General features: G+C 36.6%; 1 protein-coding gene across 1 annotated transcript in view; it reads right to left on the reverse strand.

Annotated features, from left to right (window-relative positions):
* Window positions 1–418: 418 nt before the first annotated feature.
* FMN2 (formin 2) overlaps window positions 419–26042 on the reverse strand; it is a 55216-nt gene continuing 29592 nt past the window's right edge. The window contains exons 5-7 of the mRNA XM_009702743.1: window positions 19373–19520; window positions 13144–13199; window positions 419–1048 (exon numbers count right to left, since the gene is read on the reverse strand). Coding sequence (XP_009701045.1) covers window positions 419–1048; window positions 13144–13199; window positions 19373–19520 — 834 coding nt within the window. The remainder of the gene's footprint in view (window positions 1049–13143; window positions 13200–19372; window positions 19521–26042) is intronic.

Raw genomic sequence — 26042 nt, forward strand, 5'->3', positions numbered from 1 at the left:
CTTGGTAAAGGTGGAGGAGGAGGAGGAGGGGGGGGTGGTGGCATCATGATGCCTGGAAAAGAGTGGTCCAGGTATGGCACTGCTGAGTCAGCAGAAGGAGGGAGTCCTGAGCCAGGCAGGGGTGGTGGGGGTGGCACTCCTGCCTTGGGCATGGGAGTGGCAAGGGAAGGGCCATGGGCTTCAGACAGGGAAGCAGCCGGTTCGGCAGCTGGCAGTGATGGGGGGATGCTACGTGTGGGCTCCAGAGGCAAAGAAGGGGGCTGTTCACTACAAGTCACAGCTACAGTACCGAGAGGCTGATGGGAAGCTGGCATTTCAGTCTCTCCTTCAAATGCAAGGGACAAATTAACTTTGGGTGCTGGAAGAGGTGACTGCGGTGTACTCTCTACTGATCGGCTCGTATCCAGTGGCACTGAGATTAGCTTCGGCTACGTGTGGGCTCCAGAGGCAAAGAAGGGGGCTGTTCACTACAAGTCACAGCTACAGTACCGAGAGGCTGATGGGAAGCTGGCATTTCAGTCTCTCCTTCAAATGCAAGGGACAAATTAACTTTGGGTGCTGGAAGAGGTGACTGCGGTGTACTCTCTACTGATCGGCTCGTATCCAGTGGCACTGAGATTAGCTTCGGTGACAGAACTAAGGAGATTTCAGAACAAAATGTGGGCTGTAGTTCTATAGCTGGCAATTTATGAGTTGGCCCTTCAGTTTTGCCCCCTTCTAGGTGCGGTGGTGGGGGTGGCTGTGGCAGTGCATTGGCTGAAGGCATTGTGTGTGTTAAATAATCCTCTGTTGGTGACGTTTGTACAGATCTTGCTTGCGACACAATCCTGGGTACAGTCTCCTCTTCATTCGTTTGAAGAGTCACACTGCTGAGCTCCCCACAGACCGAATGCGTGTGCTCATTTTCCTGCTCCCTCCCAGCAGTCTGTACCTCAGAAGCAGGAAATTGTTTCTCTAGTTCTGCAATTTTGGTCCTCAGATCCTCAATAGTTTGCTCAAGTTGTTGGATGACACTGGCGCGCTCCTCAGATTTCACCTCAAAATCATCCTTTGAAAGAAAACAAATAATAAGCACAAAAGAGATAACATTCATCACTACATAAAAAATTAAATTTAGATCAATAATATTGGTATTCCAGAGGTTCAGAAATAAGCCAGTTATGACAAGCCTTTAAAAACAGAGGTACCATTTTGGCTAGCTGCATCTTACAGTGAAAGATAGCTTGGGAAAATTACTTGCTTCAGTATGAAACTACTTTCATCAGTATGAGCATGTTTTAGACTACAATTATATTTGTCAAAACCAATAATCAGCAGCAACTCCTCCCTCCTCCCACATACCCTGACCAAGAAAACAGCCAACCACTGAGCACAAGAGCTGCAAGCGTTTGCATACACATGGATATGCAGACACGGCAGTGGGAAGGGTGCTGCGTTACTTTAATTCTGTTAACAGAAAAATACGTTAAATGTTTCTTCAAAGGGATGCACTGTGTGTGACAGACTCGACATACTACTGACCGTTGGGTTTCAATATACACCTTAATGATACAATACAGATTAGGAATGCAGAACATAACAAATGTTCACTTTTTGAAAACACCTAATGTCAGAACAGAGTAATTATGTTTTTCTCCAGCCAGCACACTTGGGAAGGGAAAGTAGTAAGACAAAACTAAGACAGAACTTTCCTCCCACCCAAAATTTGAAACTCCTCTGACAAGTGACAGACTGTGAGTGAGTAATGCTAGAAACGCTTCCTGTCTGGAATGGTTATTCTGTATTTGACAGTTTCCACATTTTTTCTATCTTTCTCTGAAGCATCTGATCCTGCCTGCTGTAGACTGAGTAGAGGAACCATTAACCTTAAATGGCACAGTAATTCCTACATTTCTAAATAAATACCAGTAATCAACTGTACTAGATTTAATGGGTATGTGCTTTTATCAAAAGGTCCCAAAAGAAGCAACCTAGTCCAAAAACAGCCATTTGTGCTTATTCAGGAAAGCTGAACAGGAGATAGGACAGACATGACTTTATAATACAAAATCTTTTAATAAAGATCTTAGTATTTTCTAGTTGCACGCATTTACTTTTTAGTACTTTTTTTTTCTTTATATTTGGAATATTCATCAGCACTTCAAGCATTTAGTTGAAATAAGTTTGTCAATGCAACTGGTTTCCCAAGTGGTTACAGAACAACAGTTATTTAGTGCCTTTCTGTTTCCTTTTATAAAATCATAAGCTTCATGGATGAGACTGTAGGCTTAGTTCATAGGAAATCTTTCAAATATTCAGATTTTACAGGTCTTGTAAAGCAGCCTACAAACAAACATACAATACCTGATATACTAATTGCCTTGATTTGTTTCAGGAAGATGATGTTTTTCATCTTATCCTCTGACATACGAAACATTTAAAAGTAATTTTTCTTTCTGGAAAATGAAGTTGTAACTTCCAGCTGGAGACTACTAATAAAATATATGTTCATTAAAAATTACAAAACTGTTTCTGCACAGAATTGATTTTCAAACGTAAAATTTCAATTTTGTCTTTATCTTACAGTTTCCCAGCTGTCCTAAAGCAATCCCAGAAGTAAAACAGCAACTATGACATTTAAAGACATTATTGTTTGATTTTGAAGCACCTTTATCAAAACATACAACCTCCTACATTGTTCGAACTTTCTGGAACAGCAATTTGAACTGAAAGTTAAGGATTACAACTAGGTCTCCCTACTAAATTTTGAAGAGAAATACAAAACAAGGAAAGGAACATCAAAAAAGTTTTTCAATGAATAGTGAAGGAATTAACACAGCAGACATATTAACAAACAGTATTATAACAAGGAAAAAAGGCTGAAAAAGACATTTCCATTACAGAATAGTCACAGTGCTTCAATCCACTCATTTTGCTCTAATAACTCAATACTTTGTAGCAGCAACAGTTTTGTTGAAGAACTTCATTATAAAGGAGAAACAGACTATTCTATTATCCCTTTGTTTCATCTGCTCTTATTGCCCTACCAGTCACATGCAAATACAATAAGGCCTATCAATTCTTCAAAAGGCAATAGTATCAAAGGAAATGTGTTCCTAGGATTATTAAGGCCACACACCAGTTTTCAGTTAGTTGAGAACAAATCCAGTTTCCCCAGACTAACTCTCCTAAGCTCCCATTTTACACTGTAAGAATACCCCACCAAGGGTTTTATGAGAGATACAGCTTCTCAATTCTATCTGAATTGGAAAATTCATTCCTGCCACAAACAAACTGAAGCCAACAGGATTAGATATGATATTAAATGGTTCTGAAAAGATCTGCCTTAACGATGGCTGATCACAGAACGCTCACTTTTTAAAACTCATTTACTCAGGAGATTGGATTCAACTTTTCACAAGAAAAAGAGGTAATCCTTGAATCCTAAAATTCTACCCGAACTACAGGAAAAACCTAGAATTTACTGTTTTACATGAGAACTTATTCTGTAGACTAAGGAATTTCTTTCATAAGTAGAAGTATTTTTTAAATTACAAAAAAATGGACAGTCAAGTGAGATGATTAAGCAAATCAGATAAGAATCAAAAACGTATTGATGAATTAAAGGGATTTTTCACCCCCTGCTCTAAGGAAAATTTTTTCTGCTGTCCTTGAGACACTGTATTTCAACCAACTTGGTGATTTGCTATCATGTTGTTACCTAACAATCACCAATATATCCAGGTTTTCACAGTAACAGCATATTACGAACAAACAAGACTTTGCTGTGAATGCAGAGCTATTTATCCAGAGGAAATTACATACTTTTAATATATTTGGTTTTAAAAACAAACAAACTAAAACCAAACCAAAGCAAAGCCCCAGTATTTATGTGCTTCAGTAATTATTTTAGATAAATACAGATATTTTTCATTTTGACTTTTAAGATGCCCTCAGACTAGTTTAATTAGATTTCTGTCTTTCCCCTAGCAAGAAGTTTAAAGTCTTCCTCTAGATCAGAAAGGGCTGTATCAAACAAACATAAGCCACAGCACGTTTCCAACATCCTCAACAAGGAAGGAAATCTAAAATGTATATAACTCCAATCAGAAATGAAAATTAGACAGTTTTCTTACAAGAATAAGCAAGAGAAGACTTAATTTTCCACACATATAAAAGATGGTCAAAAGCTGTTGACAAGAACCAGAAGACCCAGATAAAAAAACCACACATAATGAAAAGAGTTCATTTTTAATCCAAAGGACAATTCCACAGCAGAAACCTACGAGGTTTAAAAGAACTATGAGGGAACTCTGTCTTGCCTAGAGTTCTTACCCAGGACCCAGGTACTGTGGAACAGTCTTCTTTCTGTAAAGAAAGAAAGAAAGGTGGAAGCTTAAGCCTTGCTTTATCCAGGTGACCTGAGCATGAAAGACGTGAGTGGGGAAAAATAATTCCAGAGGTGTATGGCTATAGAACAGTGCCCAATATCTCTCAAACATGTTGTACATGTTCCATGTGTAAGGAGTTGGATGCTCAATCTGGGGCTGCCGGTCTGACTGTGTTTGTGTTGCACTGAGAGGCTTGTGTGTGTACAGTAACTAACTGATCTGGGAATACTGGCTTTACTGGGCAAAGATTGTAACACTTTGATCTGCACACATACCAAAAGCCCATATGTTACATTCAATTCATTCCAATCTTGTCATGTTTTCCACATGTGCACATCAGATGTCCAGCATAAAGCTGATCCATATAGACAGAACATGCGCAGGATCTTCAAACATGTAAAAGTTCAGATTGCGGCTACCTCCTCTATCGAGTCTGACATCCTAGTTTCTCAAACGAGTGACTGAAACCTACAAACCCTTCTATAACTAAATCTCCAGGCAGAAAAACACCCACACATCTGTGAAAGTTAGCCCTAGTCTATATGTGTATATATATATACACACATATATCTATGTCTATAGCCTGTATTTATCTCTATCTCAACTTGCATTCACTTATGTACTTTATGAACAGCCATAATGTGTCTTTTTCTTCTGAAAATAAACAGAATGGCAGTTCTTAATGGTAATTTTGGAATATTTGAAAAATAAAGATGTATTACAGTTCAGTTTTAGAAGTTAATGCCTTATACTATTACAAGCCAACAAGTTGCATCAGTAGTTTGATCATTTTCAGCAATTTGTCACTTAGTGTCATGAAATTTCCTCTCTGGGTAGATTTTGTATTTCGATGATAGGATTATACTTTTTTTTTTTTTTTGAAAACCTTAATCTATTAGTTTCTCTATGTCAGAATTCATGAATCTGAGCCTATGCTGCTACCTGATTGCAAGCACGCACAAGGAATAGAAGTATGCAGTTAAACATGATTAAGATGGCAAAATAAGACCCCTCAGGTCTTCCACAAAGTCAACACCTGGTGGTACCAGCAGCATCCAGTTACTTGGAAGGATGCTGTTTCCAACTGCTCTGTTAATAAATGCCTCCTTTCTAATTTTTGAATGCACATGCTCACCAAATGGCAAAAGCAGTGCCACCGTAAGAGTTTAATTCAGTCAGAGAAATGCGATCTCTGTTCAGGGTTTCTCTCTTTAAAGCTATCTCATTTTCAAAGCTACTTCTTGCAACTGCAGATCAACCTTAAGAAAAAGAGACAACATTTTAACAGGCATTTTTAGTACTACAGCGACTGTCAAATGAGAAGTACTGATGGACACTTGATTTGCATTCAAACAAAACAGCATCCATCTAACTAATTCTCATGTTTCACTTAATCCTCAAAGCCCACTGCAGCATTTTAGTTTTACAGCAATTGAAGTTGAGTCACAAGCTGGCAAACTTGCCAACAGCATCAGGGACAACGGCTGAAGGAGTAGAATTCATATTGGATACTAGTTTCTTCCTCAGATTATGAGATCAAATCTTTTTTGAGAAACTTTTATTATACTGAAGGTACATGTACAGGGACAAAGGATATATGTTTTCACAACAGTCCACATTTCTTCCTACAGCCACAAGGAAACATAATGCACAGCTCCCCAAAACAGCACTGAACAAACAAGCCCTGAAATCGAAACTGTGTAGTGCACTGAAGTCATCAACTTTATTTGGTGGATGTGAGGTAATCTCCCCCTCAGTGACACACTGCAACAGATGGATTACACCGGCCTGCACTATGCTGGCATTGGGACTATTACCTCTTCCTAAACTAAAGAGCTAGGACACGTCTAATCAACCAACAGGTTTTGTCATAACCTATCATGGGTGACAAAAAAAAAAAGCTACATGCAGAAATCAATAATTATTGCAACTCAAATAGATCAAATAAACAAACACAGGCTCAGCAGGGAGTATGGACCTCTGAGGAAAGATGCATGCATTACAAATGCCAACTTGTAAAGCTGGAAGTCAGAAGAAAACAGTTCTGTGCAGATTCAGTTTCTTGAAGCTTCTGTTCCTGAACAGTTTGAATTCCTTCTCCCTGGGCTAAGTGCATTTCAGAGGGTAAGATTCCAGTTCTTTACTGTTCCCATTTGAGTGAATAATAAAAAAATAATAAAAAAAACCCAACCTGAGTTGCATCACAGATTTAAAGAGTTTTGTTTTTGTAACTTGTAAGACTCTTAACCAAGCTGAAATATAACCTTAGGTTATCCCCAAGTTCTGCTACGATAAGAACCTCAAAAGAATTTTGTAGACTACAGACAAGATAAAATAAAATCTCACAAAACCAACTGACCACTCTAGGAGATACACAGCAGTCAAGTATAATTACTGTTGTCTTATATAACATTATTTTTAGCCTGTAGAAATAGCATTTTTCAGCTTGATTGCCCAGAAAGTTTTAGACCTGCTTTATATAAAAAACCCAACCAAACAGAAAAACAGCAACCCCCCTCCAAATCATGAAGGTTTCTCTCTTAGCATATATGAAATATCATTATTAGAGAAGCATGAAATAGTACAGCAGTAAACAATAAATACTTCAAAAAAGGGCTGCCCCTCCACATAGCTTCATTTAGCCCAGAAACTGGTTTAACTGTGCTGTCACTCTCCCAGTATAAAACAAATACATAAATGAGAACAGACACAGAAAGAAAAGAGAGGGAAAAAAAAGGAGGTTGAACTTTATTAATTTTGCTATAACCTTATTTTGCCTATTTCTGTTGTCTTTTTAGGTGTCCTGCTGTTGATCGCAAAGAGACGGCTAGAGTAGAATTAGCTGCACTCAGGTCTTTCAGGAGATGAAGAGCTAACTAAAACCTAGCCACCTACGCCAGCAATCCAATAGGCAACAGGTACTTTAAGAGCCACAGATTTCCTTAAAAGTTGGGATAAAAACTGTTCTGGATTTATCTTCTGCTCAGTATTTAGCCTGTTTATTGAAATGACTATCACGTGATGAATCACTTCCTTTCTTCAACAGCCTGTGTTTGTCCTAAAGTATTTTAAGTATGAGTCAAAAAGGTTTGGGTAGTTTTCCTGTGTATTCAGGCCAAGGCAACCATCCATCTTGTTCTGTTAAAACACAAACTAAAATCTGGCATACCTTGAACATTACTACATCAGCATACTAGAGAAAGAAGATGAACTTTTTCACAACAGGCTTTTTCTTGATTTTCGATTCAACTTCAGATTGACCAGCAGCCTGGGAAGTAGTCACCGTGTAAACTACTTCATTCTATTATTATGTCTGTGTTCTTTATATACAGAAACTACACTAGTTTTTATGCTAGAAATAACAGTAAAGATTCTATTGCCCAAAATGTGAACATTAATATTCTTAATTTGAAGGACTCAGAATGCCTTTAATCTCCAGTACTGGGGATCAAAAAGCTAATGATTTTCCAGGTGAACTTTGCCACATCCTGATAAGTGACTGTCCAGAGTATGATACTTCTACACAGTACTTGCCCTTTTTTATCCAAGAGTTCAGCCAGATCACAAAATGGGAGGTTCAAATGTTGCTTTTGTGTCAGGCTTCCAGCAGGGAATAAGCAGTAAAAAATATCCAGAGTAAGAATGAATCTTTGTAGAAAGGGATGAATAATCTTCACTACCCTGAAATATGAGCCTGCTACTCAAGACAGAAAAAGCCTGGAGAAATGGAATCAGAGCCTTCACAAATGTATCGGAGAACACGCTGAAGCCAGGGGGCTGGAGGTCAGTCAGCTTCTCTAACTCTTTGAAAGTGTGAAGGTTATATAAAAGCAAAGCTGTACCATTTTGGGTGAGAGAACATCGGATAAAATCAATCTCAACTGAATCATCAAAGACGAGCTTTACATTTTGAGAGATTAAGTAAAAAATGTTAGGTATCATGGACATTAGGAAAAAAAAAAATTCATTTGCCTCTTCAGGAAAAGTTGAATACTGAAAACAAAGAAAGTAAAGATTCAGGAATATGCAAGTTAATTTTCATCAACAGTTTTGGGCTTAATCTCTAAAGAATAAATAGAAAGAAAAATATGTATTAAAAAAATACAGAAAAGAAAAAAGTGATCTTATTAGTTTTACTTACACCAACTTAATATGGACAACCTAATGCTAACTATCTTTTGATCTGACTGTAAGTAGAAGTTAAACCGGTTAGTCTGTTTGGTATCCAAAGAGTAGAAATTCTTCTCAGCTTTACGTTTAAGTTCTCATTAAGGTATGGCAATATACCATGGTTATAGTTGGGGTTTTTTTGGTTGTGTTTGTTTGTTTGGTTTTTTGTGTGTTTTGTCCAGATATTCTTTGGAGACACATTTTATGGAATGTGCATCTGTATGTGTATGTGTGTGTATATACACATATCCACAAACATACACACAAACTTATATACACATACTTTTTCACACTGCTCTCTTTATTTAATATGATTTCTTCATCTGCTATCTTCAATTCAATTTGTATGGAGTTCTTTTTAAAAAGTTCGGAAGGTAAATACTTTAGTACCTAAAATATTCTATGTAATCCAAATATAGTATGGTACCATTGAATCTACAAAACTTCTTTGTGTTTTCACTCTCTCCAAAAGGTGAGAGGAATTTAATATATAAATAATCAAAATTCCAATTAAAACGGTATTTTGGGAGAAGGGGAGTTTATAGATTTTCATCTGAAATGGGATTTCCATTTTAGAGAGAGAATGTAAGAAAATAAATTGTATTCTAACAATTAATACAGCCCTGCTATATATTTTGCTCTGACCAGGAATGCACAGATGGAATGAACAGTCTCAATTTAGCTGTTTTCACAAGTAAAAAGAGCGAGGAGTCAGAGGAGAAAATAGAAAACAATTTAAAATTGCATTTTCAGTAAGTGTATGCCTATCACACATTTCTATTCACTGCTTCCTCAGAGAAGTGGCAGTGCTCTGCTAGTATTTTGTAAGAAGCTCGCTGTAAAAGGTAAGAGAAGAAACATGCTAGTGCTTAGAATCACACACACCGAGACAGAAAAGAGGTAACTGTTCCTATCCAAGCCCTATCCCACGCAATAATTCGTGTCTTAAGAAAGAAGGAGAAATTCTCACATTATAGCCAAGGATTTTATGTACCACCAAGTAATTCTGGTTAAAACATATAAGTTTGTCAGTTTTACTCTCATTTCTCCTTGTTTTCCCATCAATGACAGAAGAAATGGAAGTCTGTAAATCCTAAGTTAACTTCCATTGGACAGAATTTGCAAGCACACCGTTCAGACATTATTACTGCCTGAACCTTAAAGTTGGTGCTACTTTTCCAAGAAGTTGTACCTAAAATGACAAAAAAATCTGTCTGGTTTTGTCTAAGTATAAAGCATAATCAAAATGGAAAATGCAGAATGCCCATTATGATTACAAGATGCAAAATTTATATTATGTTCTGCCATATTCTCACAAAAGTCTGTGATGTAGAAGTTGTGAAACTACATGAATCACTTGAACTCAACCAGCCGTTTCCTGAGAATTTTAATCAATGCCTGAAAGTACGCAGTATTTGAATTAGGAGTAACTCACAGGAAATGTATGTGTGTTTAGAGCACACATTTTCATCTCCTTACATTTTCATCTTCTTAAGCTGTTATCAAAATAACACATCAGAAATGTAGCAAGACTTACCATTTCACCACTGACTGGGCAAAGCAGGAAGCACACTGTAACACTACCACACACTAACCCTCAGAGATGAGCAATGTCCTGAGAAAAACACCCAAACATCTAAGCTAACCTTGCTTGGAGGAGGGTGCTGGTAGGGAAGGGATTGGACAGCACGACCTCCTCACGTCTATTCAGCCCTAAATTATGCTATGATTTTTATGTTATTTCAGAGCTGTAACTGAGGTAGCATGCCACGTATCAAAGTGGAAAAACAGAATAAAGAGCCTCTCCAATTGAAATGAGCATATAAATAAAACTTCATCTTGACATTAACATCAAGAACACAGATTAGAACAAAACAAATTTTAGTCTCACCATGGCCAGGAGGAAGAGTACAAAAATGTGCTATTGTCATTCCACTGAAAATTATACCAATGTTTTGTTTCTTTTAAAGAAGCAAACACTGCCTTCAAGCAAAACAATGGAAGTCAATCCAAGTATTGTGAAGGCTGGATATAATACAAAATACTAACATTTGTTCTGAGAATTAACTGTTTTTATTTTTCTACCACACAGGCTTGACATACATACTCCTTTATTTTTATTTAAATATGGAGTCTATGATTTGTATTCTGTGTATGTCAACTAATTGATAAAAATGACGTCTGGTGCACTTTTATTCTTTTTTTAAAAAATCTCTCTCTCATCAGAACTAAATGGAAAATATTCAGGACTGTTGTTGAAGAAATGAATTTAACATCCAACAGAAAACTGACCTCTTCATTTAAATGATGGTAGTTCAGCAGTAAAACTTTTAAATTATCACTACAAAACAGTAATCCAAAAGTCTTGTAGACCAAATCAAATGTATTCCCTTCACTGTTTCGGTGGGAAAAAAAAAAAAAAGTAATAGTGACAGAACAGAACTTTCTAAACATTTGATTTTTCAGGATTTTTAATATTAATTTTAGGACATGGTTTTATTATCTTTGAGTAATGCTCCAATTACTAAACCTTGGTCAGATTAAACACACTAAGTGTGCCTACTTTTTATCAGCTAACATATTAACCAGCAGAAAGCCACCACTTTCTGATAAAAACCCCCCCACACCACAAACACACACACCAAAACCAACCACCCCACCACCCCCACGCCCCCCAAATTAATATTCTCACTGTAGGGCACCTGCCGGATCCCCCAGGAAGGACTTCCCAGTGCCTTGCAGAGTCCATCCAAAAATACTTAACTGCCATCTAGTGGCTGAGTAGGATGACGTCTTTATGATGTCTTTCAGGCTCTCTAAATAAATTCTTCCCTGATTTCTAATATTTCTACTTGCGTTCTCAAGCTTCCTTCAGGGCCTAAGAAATCCCGATGTTATCAGAAGACAGCGTTTTAATCAAAGTTCAGCTACTAGTAGTGTAGGAAGAACAACAGACTGGAACAGATGATCTCTGTTTAAATTATATTGAGGTCTCAACGCAGAGGGCCTCACTTCATATTTTCAAAAGTTTAATTAATTAATCTGCTACAGTTGTAGAACATTAAAAAAAAAATCTATTAGTGCTTATTAGGCTTCCTAAAAACAACTCCAAAAGAACCTGAAAATTGTAGCATGTTTAAACTGAAAAGTAAGTTTTAATATTAAGAATCAAAGACAGATTTCTGTCACCAAAATTGGAAACTTGTGCGTAAAAACTATATTTCATGGACATAAAAGACAGAGTATAACTGATTTGCACTTATCATGTCCTGGAGCGAAGTTTGACAAAGGTTAGATACTCCTTTACTGCCTGAGTAAAATGCTCTGCACTTCAACAGTTCCTATGACCCCAGCAGTAAAGTCTTCTGCTAGGTTTCTATCACCTCTTGTTTCACAGAACCTTGGTTTCCTTTCTGTGCGTTTTTGATAAAGCATAACTTATTCTCAAGGCTAACAAGAAAACATTATCTGCCTACATACGCTTCCTGATATTCACCCGCTTTAAGCTAAGATATGCCAATTCTAACATTACACATGGGGCCTACAATTAGAACATCATTTCCTGCACACCACATATTGCAAGCCTGGCTATATTTTTTACAAGATAAGAACAAAGCAGATTTATACCTCTGAATTTTTTTAGCTTTCTGTTTACTGAGACTGAGGTATGCTGGCATGATGTTGCAGGAAGTTTATATCAATACAGTTCTCCTTAAAGCAATACATCGAATTCTATTTGTCAGGACAGAAAGCATCGGTTAGCTATGGTATTTACTTTGAAAAATGCAATAGGTACAGAGTTCACTACCATTTGATTCATATGGAAAAATTCCAAAAAATTTTGCTTCTTTCATACTCCTTTCTTTCCTCAATGAGATAACTGAATACAGTAGATCCTTGTCATACATTTTTGTTGTTGTTTTTTTATCCAAATGTGTACCTTTTTTCCAGATCAGAGAGTTTTCACAAAAAATAAGCTAGTCTTTTGAGGAAATAAAATTTGAAGTTCCTCAATTCCATCAAAGTGCACCACATTTAATGAAGAATATAACATGAATGGTGACATGCTAAAAAATAAATAACTAAATAAAAATAGACTGTGTTTATGCTGAACAAGACCAAGCCAGACTAAGTCTCCGCTGTCCCAGTATTACATTGTCTCCTTTTGAGGTCCATCATGGCACCCTAAATCTGTTCACCTACTACCACTGCTATAAGCTTCAGTGGAGAAACAGAAAAAATCTCTGCCACTGTTATTCACATCAACTTTTGTAGATTAGCTAATATTATTATTACTTCTATTACTATTCCTTAATAACCCCATCAGACCTCCAGAATCAAGTGTTAACTTACTTCTGAGTGAACAATAACATTTTACACGAATCAGCTTAGACATGCAGGAACCTTCAGTCTCTGTACCTAGATATACTATGGAGCTTGTAAGTATTTTGAAATAAAAATTTAGAATTAAAAACATAGTTCTGAATGTTTGCGTTCAGAATATTCAGTACACAGAACTATTGCAAAAATGTCTGAAGTACTGCTTTTCTGGTCTTTTTACAAAATGATAGATAAAACACTTCTGTTAGAATCTTACCTGTACCCGCTGAACATCATCTGTGCATTGTTTCTCTGTTCCTAGGACAGTAGATTTCAACTCTGATTTTGAAAAGAAGATACAGGTTTTAAAAGTTCTATATAAGAAAAATTCATCGATCTTTCAAAATACACATTAAGAATTTCATGAAAAGAGTGCAAAGTTAAAAAGAAAACAATGTTAACATTCCACTTTCCAAATTATCCATCTAAAATTAACCAAACAGGTTATAAGCATAAACAAAGCCAGCCTGATCTCAATTTGCAATGTATGTATTATGACTCAACTTTAAATGCTACCATCTTAAACTTGAAAGAAGTCCATTTTAATTGTCAAAATTTTTGAATCAAAGAAAAATAGTTACTTATGGCTCTATTATACACATTCTACAGAAGGTCAAGGGAAGGTTCTCAGGCTTGTTCTTCCCATCCAATCTCATTAAGAAGTATTTCTGTCGTTAAGGTCTGCAGATTGTGTCTGTTCACAAAATGCCAAAAGAACCTACACGCAGAATGATGACCACTGGCAGCTATGTTGTCTTTTCATATCCACCACTGGACCTCCGCTGTCCTACTGTCAAAATTTGAAATCTCCACAATGAGATGGATACAGGTCTAAACTCACATTTTAAAAGCGTGCTTGAATGCAACAGGCCTTACTATTGCAAATACATTTTGAGAAATCTCAGTTTCATCCTAGCTTTACTATTCACTGTCTACAACATCTCAGCCTTACAAAGAGATGGTTTTGGACAGTACACTTATAGTGTAAGTGTACAGTCAGAGCTTCTCAGAACTGTAGACATAAAAACTGAGGATACAAAACTAATTCTTCACCTTTGTACTGAATTCCACATCTTCTCTTTTGGGCAAAGAACCAACATTAATTTGACTTTTTGAATTTTGACCACGTTACTCATTTACATTGAAAAATGAAACAGTAGTACTTCATTCTAGCTGTATCACCTTCAGTTATTTTCTACTTTGGAATAACTAATGAGAATCCTAATGAATACCTACTTAATTACTCTATTTAAATGGAGAAAAAAATTATTTATCCCAGAATTATGGTTGTAAATGGAGCTACAGATCTCGAACTATCACTGTAACAATGAAAAATAAAATAGCAGCGGGACTAAGTGCTTATATCTGCATATTTTACCTGGAAAATGGGCATCAAAACAAAAGACACCCCCCTCAACTATATTCCTTTTCCTATTTTAAAGCCTGGATAACGATCATTCTGTCTACAAATACTAGTCTTTGAGATCTCTGTTTTCATAAAAACATTTCAATTTAAACTAAACCTAAGCACAAAAGAAATTACGTGAAAACCTTGATTGTGCTAACATTTATTTCAGTGAGAGACATGTAATGTACATTTCTGCATTGTTTCTACAGTGTTGTATATTTGATTTGCTGCTGGATAAAATAACAGATTTTGTGCTGAAAACAACACAAGCGTGTAAGAACCCAATACGTGTTCAGGACCCTCAAATCTTTCGGTAAGCCATTACAGAGAATAACGAAGATGTCTTTTTAATTTATTTATGGAAGAGAGAGAGTCTGGTAGTTAAAGCACAGGGCTTGAATTAAAAGCTCTGGTTTCCATTCTGAACTTTCTACAGATTTCCTCTCTGACCTTTAAGAATCTCTCTATGTCTCAGTTTCTGTGCCTGATAGGAGATAATTAGGAAAAAGGAAAAACCAACACCACACCAAACCAAAAAACCCAAACCAAACAACCCCCAGCAGCTACACAGTGCAAAGATCTCCAACCACCTTAGTAGCTACTGCTAATGATGCCTCTTTAACTTGTCATAGCCTAATTTTGTACACAGGATAAGAACGGAAATATTTTTCTTATACCTGCGCAGAGAACATGTGTGCCTCACGTGCTTTTTTTATCTTTTAAGGTATAAAGAAGAAAATCTGTTGACCATTTGCAGGAAGAGTGAAGCAGCTGTGGTCCAGAATCTCTGGTTTCATAATTTCTGGACAGTTGGCCTCCTCACAGCTTTCTGGCAATCCCAGTTGTTGGGAGGCGAGACATACAAGGTTGGAAGTTTCATTGCCAGTGGTGGTTACGCTGCAAGGCTATCCCTTGAAAATTAATAATCCTCAACCTTTTTTACTTTTTTAATTGTTTACTAAAACAGCATTTCAAGTCTCATCTGACAGAATTGTTCCCAGTCCTAAAAAGCTGGATGACGATAGGCTGTCATTAACAGAAAATAACTCATCATCTCTCACTTCAGCAAGCTTTTAGTATGGATAAATCACACCTTGTTGCTGATTTTCAGGTAAGTTCATTTACTGAAGAAAATTCAGGATGCTACTGATGAATTGGACATTTACTCCTCATTACAGCCAAAAGAACCCCATCAAAACCAGTGAATTATTATTTTCTGGTAATAGCTATTAATGTCTCATCTGAAGGAAGGGAAGGAGTATTAACATTTTTAAACCAAGCAATTGTGAGATACTTGTTTTACAAATTATCTAGAAGAGAACATTTTTGGCTAACCCTACCTCAGTTGATTTGCAAAACGAGGGAAACTTCACTGGTGTTTGGGCACCAGTGATCTCCCCAGGGCCTGTGTACATGATTTTAGATTTCTGTATGGTTGAGAGAAGCTTTAAGATGAATTTGATCTTTGCTCACATCAGGTTTTCTTCTTTGCTAATGTTCTAGTACTAGACAAGACATGGACACACACAACTTAGAAAGTAATGTTTCCTGTTATGCAAATTGGCGCAAACTACCTCCCTTACTCAAAAGTTCTTAAAAAAATAGGAACAGGCTGCTCCTATATGTTTGTCAATATTTAACAATTTGACAGAATTATCTAGCTTATTTTTACCTCGTCAGGTTTTGTTCTAAAAAGAGTTCTAAATGTAAGCTGAGTTCAGGGCAATATGAGCAGTTAATTTTAAAGTTAGCTTGCCAAAATTCACCACATACGATCTATTTGCAGCAAACTAACAGGGTTTTCTCTTTGTTAAGCGAAACTAAAGAAAAAAAACAAAAACAAAAAACCACCAAAACCAAACACCACCACCGCAACAACAAAAGAAAAAGTTGAGGAAAGGAAAAAAGTGCTATATGACGAACAAAACCTTCCCTTTAACCCAAATCTAACATTTTTTTCCTCCTCATTTTTCATAAAACAAAGGAAATAAATATCTGGACAAGCCTAGTTTTGTTAAAGACACTAACTTAAATTTCAGGGTATAAACCCACACAGAGATGTAACGTATTGGAACTGTTTCATTTTGTAGGAGAAGCTGTATAATCTTTGAGTCTCTGCCCAGGTGGGAGATAGGATGACTGGGTTCTAGTGCCTGCAAACTTGCCCTTTCCTGTATGTTAAGTGGAACAGTGTCATCAACAAAGCATTAAAATAACTGAATTTCAAATACCCTGTTGTGTTTAGATTCAGGCAATTTGCCGGGGTGTGAGAGCACCTGCTAGAGTCAAGTACCATAAGAAGCAACAGAAACAGATTTTGGGTATTCAGATGGAAAATTAGTGGCATACACATTGATCTTATTGGTGATATTGACTCATTTTGTCCAAAAACTTTTCTGAATCCACAACTGAAAAACGTTTTTGGCATAAGTATCTGCTGACTTGAACCCAAATTCATATTAGGTATTTCCAACCTTCAGTTTTTTTAACAAATAGCCAAACGAAAAACAAAACCAACCCCCCCCCAAAAAAAAAAAAAAAAAAATCCCAAAATAAAAAAAAAACGACACCAACCAACCTGACCAAAAAAACTCCTGACCACTCTAATAGCCCTTTCCTCACACCCAGCAATGCTTCACATGACACAGAGCACATAGCAAAACTATTTAATATGTCCTATATTAAACAGATTATTAATTACTTTGCTCATTTAGGAAGAGACTACCTAAGACCTTGCAGAATTTCCTCTTGCCTTACTTATAAACTTGAAGGTCTAGTATTGTCCTCATGCTAACATGCATATAATAAAAAAAAAGACTCTACATGTAAAGATATCCTGCTACATTTCTCTTTGGATCAATACTTCTGTCTAAAAAGGATGCTGTTTTTTATAAACCGTTGTCTCTAATGTTAATATTGTATCTGTTTAATTCATACAGCAATAATTATATATAATGCAAAATACAGCTACTCTGCACACAGTAATTTAAATCTTTTAAAAAATGCTTGCCCCCTCCACCTTTCAAAGCCACGTATACATAAAATAATTTAGTTACAAATCTCAACAAGCGTGCTTATCCTTCAGGCTCCATATGCAACATCACTCACCTCCAGGTTCTTCCACATGGCAAGCATGTGAACAATCAAACAAAAAGTTAAATTATGAACTGTATTCAGGACAATTATATTTTTTCCTTTTCCCTCCATCCCCCACACTGTAAATTCACACAAAACCCCAAAATTTCAATAATATTTTTAAGTGTCATGACCTCAAGTAAATTTTGAGAGTTATTTATGTTCTATTTAGAACTAGTCATAATACGCAATTTTCCATTTTACTTCTAATTCTGTTTTCTGAATATTCTTGCAGTTTTTGAGAGGGCAGTAGCTGAGGTGAGGAACAGACAAGTACTGTACATACTATATCCATGTAGTAGGTACAATATTAAATAGAACAACATAGGATGGAAACAAACCACATATAAATGAACACATTTAAAAATTATTAGTTATTATCCTCTTGGTAGAAATACTCTTCCAAACTGGTAAAAAGAGTAAAAACCTTTACATTTCAAAATATTTTATGCAATCAATGTTTTCCTAGATTTTAGAGCAACAAAACTGTTGTTAACTTGCAGCAGCCTCTGCCAGGCTAAAACCTTTAAGTAAAATAATAAAATATTCACTCTCCTGTTTTTCCAGTGCAGAGTATGTTCATAAATACTCTGATCACTCATCCATTAGCTAAGTTTCCAAGATGAGAAGCACAACTTGTCCTCTCAGAGTACATGGCAATGAATTCTACTATCACATATGACAGCACTTTCATTGAATACAGCATAAAATAGTAGATCATTAGCCAAAAACCGGACTAGCCCAACAGTCCAGTATTGCAGCTTTCCACACTCTGAATTGCACCAGTGAGATGGATGCAGAAATGTTTCCTTGACTTCTAATAGAGCTGCTTTGGCAAAAGCCACAGCATAAACAGAATAATGTAGCAGTACTGCATTTTTGTTGGCATCACTTATTTTGCTTGTGAAGGCTGGAATAAGTGATACCAGTAAAAATGAAGTGTTGCCATGATAAATGGTGTCCATGCAAGGAACACTTTGCCTGTGTTCCAGAGGAAGTGGTAGAGAAGTCCCAAAGAGAAACAACTCTGAAATTAACTCCACCCAAAGCCTACAAGCAATACAAAGAGATCTGTTGAAATAATGACTTAATTCTTCATATCTGAGCAATGAAAAAAAGGAGTGGTAGGAATGGAAAATTTGAGAATACCTAATGGCTCTCCATGGAGGTCCTGGGGATGAATGCAGCCTGAAAGTGTTGAGAGCCGCTGAATACTAACGCAAAGCTAAACCTCCAAGAACCTGTGGTATTTGCCCATCAACACTACTACCAGATAACAGGTTTGAAATTCCCTTCTAAATTTCTCTGTCAACTACAAGAGTGGGGTTTTTTGTTTGTTTGTTTTGTTTAAATTCTCAGTTTAAACAAAGCTTTTAATGAGTATGCAGAAGATTTCAGGATTTTGGCTTGTAGAGTAACCTCACAAATTTTAAGATAAACTGACTTTGTAAACAAGATCTCAATTTATTTTTCAGATACACTTTTCCTACCTCTCTGTCAGCAGGGGACTGCTGAATCCACAAAGGAATACCTTACACCACTCTAATAACTTTCAGTATACCACCAGTGGGCTTCTGAAGTTTTCCATATTTTTAGAAGAGAAAAGTGCCCATATTTCATGGCTCTGAAGTTATGTAAACTGGAAAAGAACAAAGGTCACAATACCTGGTAAAATCCATTAGTCAGCAGATGTCAGGTGTACATCTTGGTTGTTAACAGAAAGCATACATTTTTGCTGAATATTTTTTATTAGATTCATACTAGCTAACATTATTTCTGATGCTAATCCAAGATCTTCAAAATCAGGTATTTGTTAGAAGTTAAAATATTAAGTTTATATCTTGTATTCTAAAAGACAGGAGCTCCCCCCATGGCACAGGTATATCTTGTCTGTGTCCAAGAACTATACCTTCTTCTGTAATTTTGAGCCTTTGTTCTTCGTCTGGAGGTTTGGGTGGGGGCCATACAGATGGAATTCTCCTTGGAAAGCTTCCTTCAATGTAATCTGATGAATGTGTGGGTTGGCTAACTGCAGCCCAAGTATAAAGCTGGTCTTGCTGCGGTTATTAAAAAAAAAGAAAAAAAAAAGTTGAGAAGTTCATATAGAAAGACAAGCTCAAAATATCAAAGCTTTGACACAAATAGCTCAATATTCACCTCTATATCAAGGCAGACTGGTTTTTATGCTCTTCATCTCCTGACAAAGACTTAACATAAACCTATATTAAAAGAATTTAATGTTCCAGTTTTGGAATTACCTCTATTAACAATAGAAAAACTAATCTTTTCAGTATCTGCAGCACAATGAGATGCTAGAATAGAGTTCAGCACTTTTTTTGAGCATGAAGAGCTCTTTGCCACTTAGAGAGATAACAGTTTCTGTCCATCATGACTATACTTCTTTGCATATGGTTAATTTATAGGTTAGAACAAATATTTCAGTCCACACTCAATGTAATCTTTTTACAGCAAATGCACAAGCAAGGAAAAGAAGCAGGATTATTTCAGCAGAAATTAAATAGAGATATTTATTCTTTGAAACCCTGTTTTTGTCATTTACATTTCCATATTCATAGAAAGGCAGCTAAAAAGGTGAGTTTGCTTTTAGAATAAAATAAAATTTAAAAAAAAAGGAAACACCACACTCTCAATCCTCTGTGCTCACATCAGATTATATCCTTATTACTCAACAGCTTTGAGTTTGATTCACTTATTAAAAGTAGGAGACATCCAGACTGTCTAATGAAAACTAGGGCAAACTTGTGCTTTAAGCCAATAGAAAGATTTTAGATGACCACAATTTAAGTAGTTATTCTTGTGACTACCAGTATGCATCGACATGCATGCCTTATGATTATAATACTGCAAAATAAGATCATATTCATTACACTTCATTCATGCTATTACCTGAGTAAAACATTGGTGATTTGTTCTGCTGCATATTTCATTTTTAGATTAAAAACTTTTTTTTTTTTTTAAAAAATTTTACACAGATACTAAACATTGAAAAAAACATGCAGGGGGATGAACAAAATAATTTAACACTTTTTTTCAGATAATTGCTATTCCATGTGACTAAGCTTCTACTTGCCTAAAAATAAGTTGTGATACGAGTGATAACATTCTATTGAGAGTGACTTGCTTAGAACAGACAAATGCTGGTCATAAAGCAAAAAGTTTTGGTTTACAGAGGGTGCCTCAAACAGTCAGGGTCAAAGGAAGCTCATTAAATCTTTCCAGCATGAAAAATGTGGAAAAAATCCAGCCACATACACAGACCTTAGATAAAGGTAAAAATAAACGGATAAAAAGCTTAAAACAAAATCATGTCAGGTTCTTTACACAGCCCTGAGCTCTATGTTCCTTGAAAAGCCCATCCTTTTCCATTACTATGCTACTGCATTTGAACATCCAAACAGGCTCGGTTAATGCAGTTCTTTCAGTACCTTGGTTCCTGTGTCTAATTCCAGCTTTTTACAGGATACGTATTTTGGGGTTTCTGCCTAATTTCCAGTACTGTGGGAGTAAAAGGGAGAGTCATACCTGTACATACTGTGTGAAGAAAAAGAAAAGGTGCTGGATTTTGCTATTTGTCTTGTTTCTGCACCATCCAAATATCAAAAATTTGAGAGGAAAATAAGATTCCTTATTGAATGAATAAGTCATTCATGCAAACCAGAAGAAATTTTTTTTGCCAACTCTACTACCTTACACAGTACAGGGAACACAGGGAAGAACAAGATCTACAGAGGGTTAGCTGGGTAAGCACAGGCGACTTTCAACAGGATTGCACGTAGGGTTATAGGGCAATAAACCAGAAAACAACAGGCTGTAGATAGTATTAACATAGCATGAATGAGGAAGACAAACAGTTAAACTGTTTCTGGACATGGTATTTCATCATGTCAGTTCTTGAAAGATACAGTAAAATCATTTAATAACAGATTTTTGAAGTATGATTAGTCTACATGAATTGATGTATTAAAAAAATCATGGTATGTCTCAGAACTATTGTACAGATGGGATACATTATGAGGCTAATAAAATATGAAGTACCTACGTTCTTGCTGATAGAATTTACAGCACATAAACTATGAACAGTTATAAATTAAGACATCACAGAACTCCATAATTGACCCCTAACCCAACATGGGAGCTTTGTTTGGGAGTATAAAAGTCAGTATTTTTTGGTTTGTGTTGTTTTTTGGTTTGGGATTCTTTTCATTCACTATTCAACATAGAGAAGCATGATGGAACAGACTCATCATATAGCAGAAATTTACAGAGGTAAATGTAAACTTGCAAAAATGCCTTGGAGGGGCTTGCACTACAACCAAACATATAAACAAGGTACTCAGGTGTTCAACATGAGTATGTGTTATATGTGTTCAACATACAAACAAAGTATATAACAATAGCTACATTCAGATTACTTCCAAACTTATAAACATAATTTAAAATATGAAAAACCTTCATGACAGAAAGGGAAGATCTTTTGGGGGGAAGGTCTGGACTTCAAGTTGATAGTCCACAAACTACACTTAAAATGGGAGAAGATTAACCCTGTCTCCACTTTCGTGCCCTTTAAGAAAGATGAATCATTTGAACGTCCTAATTCCTACTCACCCAAGCTACTGTCCAAAATCTAATCCTCTTTACCCTTCGTCTTTAGCACCCTGTCAGTTAATATACCAACTCATCTCATTTCTCCTTTTCCAAATCAGATAATACCATAAATGTGCATGATTATTAGAACATTTTGAAGAAAGATATGCAGCCAGTTCTATGATGCTGAAGTACTATTCAAGTAAAAGAAACAATAATCCAAATTTTAAAATCCAGATTTGCTTTTATCATTAGTAATTGTAATATAAGCATCCAGAAACCTGGATTTCCACATCCAACTTTTTCTCCTTTAATCTTTTCATTTCAGAGGCAATTTTTACTAGATATCATTGCAAGTACAGCCAGTAAATACTCTTACCGTGATCAAGCTTTGAATACATCTGGAATTTCCACTTCATCTTGTTCAGATTCCATTATTCAGTGTTTAAAACACTTCTTTTTTGGGGAAAAAAATAAATCTCTCTTTCCTTGTAATAATGATCCCAGACTTATTTATTCAGACTTATTTCTGGTGGACATTGAAAGCTTAAAGCTGTTTGAGTCCAGTGCACTACACATGATGTCAAGAAGAGTTCTCGTTTCCACACATCCTTACACAGCACTTTCCACTGGTTCTTAAAACTGCAGAGCATTTGCACATGGGCGAGGCAAACTGCCTGCAGGATCTGATAATACCTAATCAATAGATATTTTACCACTTATAGATGCAAGCATTTACAATAGAGTCAGAGAGAGTCAAGTCTGCAGTTTAACTCACTCTCTTCCCCGCCAGCTCTCAGTAGGCACAAAGAATGGCTTTTTGTAACAAATTTTCATTCTTGGGTACCACAGTGTTATATTTTGGGTACATAATATATTAAATATTCATTATGTTCCTTCACTGTTTGAGCTAAAGATATGCTTTCCTGCTAATATTTAAAGATGGAAGCCAGTGATGTAAGCTACTCAAAGTAAGGGCCTCTAGCAAAGGACATACCAAAAGAGGCTGGTGGACCCAGAACTAGAGCCATGAGCTAGACCTGCAGCAAACATCAGAAGGCATACTGGTGGACCTTAGCATTCAGAAAAGAGGTCACACATTTTTCATGGAGAGGGACCAGGTTTGTTCCCTGGACCACAGACCGAATTAGAGATTAAGATCTCCCCCACTGTAGGAATATAATGTGCAACCTTGAACCTATGCTTTTGGCAGCTGTATTTCTCCGAGATATGCAGATAATATGACCCTCTGTTCAACACCACTTCATTTTTTAATCAACTGTTTATTTGCTTCCAGTTCGAGGGACAAAGATGGCCATTGTGAGAAATGCTTAAAAGAAGTACAAGAGAGAGAGTTGAAACAGCAATAAATGTATACACATCTGTCCAAACTGGTGGCAAAAGCATGAATTAGCAATGTGAGAAACAAGGGGGAAAAAAATCTGACCAGAAGTATTTTGACAGTTCTCAAGGGGAAAAAAGAAAAGTGCAGCCAGATCATGCATGGTGAGATGGGAAAGGTGGGGCTGTACAGAAGCCCACTACTATCAGGAGTAGCCTCTGCTCTTCAGCTCAGGACACCACTAGGTGGGGGAAGCACATTAGCAGCACCTCTAAACTTTCTTACACTAGAGTTGGTTCTAACTTCCCTGGTGGCTCCTGTGTTGTGATGGAATCAGGTGCTATCTTGCAGGGCATTTATTTTCAAATAGTAAACTTGAACAATTTTTCACTAGAAACCCAAACATTCAAAGTTATCCTGAAGAGGGGAGAACAGAAGGGTTGGCATGTCCACAGATGGGTACAAATGGGCCAGGAGTAAAACACAAAGTGGTAGTTACGAGAAAGTTCCTACTCATCAAATCAGTCTGGATGTAGACAGCCTTCCAATGGGAAGAGCTGGAGGAGTAGGGAGAGGAAAAAGTATAACTGCATTTAAGATGCAGTATTTAAGAGAGAAACTCATAGAGGAATTACATTTTATGGTACTCGGGACAAGCAGGAGCCAGACTCCATGACTCAGAAGGTGTTTTCCAGGCTAAGAGCTCCAAAGAATTTTCCATATTTGTATATAACTGCTTGTCATTTAGACTGTTTCAAGTGCATGGAAGGAAATATTTTTCTATTCAGGAAGTTTAATAATTTTAATATACTAAGTATACAACTTCTAAAATGAAAGAAAGTCAATTGCATGTTCCCATTGCATAAACAGTTAATAGGGCACGCAAGGTTTCAGTTTGAGAAATTAGAGCCGGACTACCTCAAAATGCTCTTATCAGCAGAAGACTGCTTTATTTTAAGCAGCTTTTAAAATAAAGAAATCAATACTATTAAGAATGGGGAAAGTGGTTTACTTTTTGAGGAGAGGTTCAGTTACAAAGCTTTGTCTGACCACTGACAGAACCAGAGCAGTGATTAAACATGGTTCTCGGCCTGTACTACCTTTGGCAGTACTAGTGAGTACAGATGCCTCCAAGGTTGAAAAACAGCAAGTCAGTCATAATACTGTAATATACGGCTGAAGTAGCACTTTATCCTCATGAACTAAATTTGATGCATGAGCATTTTTCTCAAGTAATTTTTTTTCTTTTCAGAAGACTGATGTGCCTCAACAATTAATTTTAAAACACTTCAAGTGTCAAAAAACAACGAAACATTTCTTTCCCATGAAATGACTTCAACTTCCTCAACAAAACAGAACAAACTTGCTTGATCCCATGAAACTTTGCTCAGCATTCAACAGCATATTGTGGGGATATGAGAGGCCAACAGAGCCCTGCAGTTAGGGCCCTCATGGGGAAAGGAAATCAGGAAACTAAATTTCAGATTTCCACATCTATTCTCATTCAGTTCCAGAGTTACTGTCTTTCTTCCTGTTCCCCAATAACTTCTACCTTTAATATAGCTGAATAGCTTGAACTGGTAACCTTACAACAAACTCCTTGGGAGAGGGAACAGTGGCTAGGCTTCTATAAAACAGAAGAATCTCAAGATCTAGCCTCTTTACACCCCGGACTTGAACTCCCACTTGGAAGATCACATCCCAAGACCACTACGTTATCAGCTGTTACTTAGACCACCTGACAGTGTGTCCTTTCTCATTCACTCTCTCCAGAAATTCTAAGTTGAGGCAAGAAGCTTCTCCATCAGGAGCTGTTTTCACTTACACTGACACAGTTCTGCAATAAGCTTGGATTCTGACAAATTTGAATTTATACAAGAAATCTGATTCATTAGGAAATTCTTTTCACCTTTATTCCATTTGAAAAGGTGATTCTTACTACTGTAAAAACTTCCTCTTGAAAGCAGAGACACACAATACACACAAATTCAACTCTCACAGTATTCTCAGTTCCAAGCTATAAAAAAGACATTGTGTTATGACTGCCATTCTTAAGAAAGTGAACTAATGTACAGAAAGTCATAAAATATAAAGATTTCTTGAGGTGATAAGGTGATCACCACGTTCACCCTGTGCACATTGATTCTGAAAATTTTAAACAGATGGTGTAAACTTAACATCCAGCATGTGCTTCTTGTAGTAGTTCTTCAGAATAACAAGCAGATAAGCAATGTTCTCTGCAAAAAGCAGCATAAAAACTAACAGCATCCCACATACAAAATACCTCAGTTGAAAGTGTATACAGTAGCATCACCACAAGTAAGTGGAAAGGAGATAGAAAAAGAAAAAAGAGAAAGAGAAGGCTAGAAGACTGCAGGGCCAGACATAACAACTATAAAATAAATATGCAATAACAATTAAAAAAAAAAAAAAGGAAGCAGGGAAACAGCATAACAGGAACACTTCAGCCCAGTGATCATCCCACTGTTTCCATTTTACTACTCACAGGAATATTCCGAGTTGCTCACCACAGAACACAGAGTGTCACAAAGTGTGACTGGGCAACAGAAAAGGAAGAGGAGACATGGGGGCTTTGATCTAGCCAAACTCAACTGCCGTGGTAACCTACACG

This window comes from Cariama cristata, unplaced genomic scaffold (assembly GCF_000690535.1).
Source record: "Cariama cristata isolate BGI_N322 unplaced genomic scaffold, ASM69053v1 scaffold39236, whole genome shotgun sequence".
Classification (NCBI taxonomy): Eukaryota; Metazoa; Chordata; class Aves; order Cariamiformes; family Cariamidae; genus Cariama; species Cariama cristata.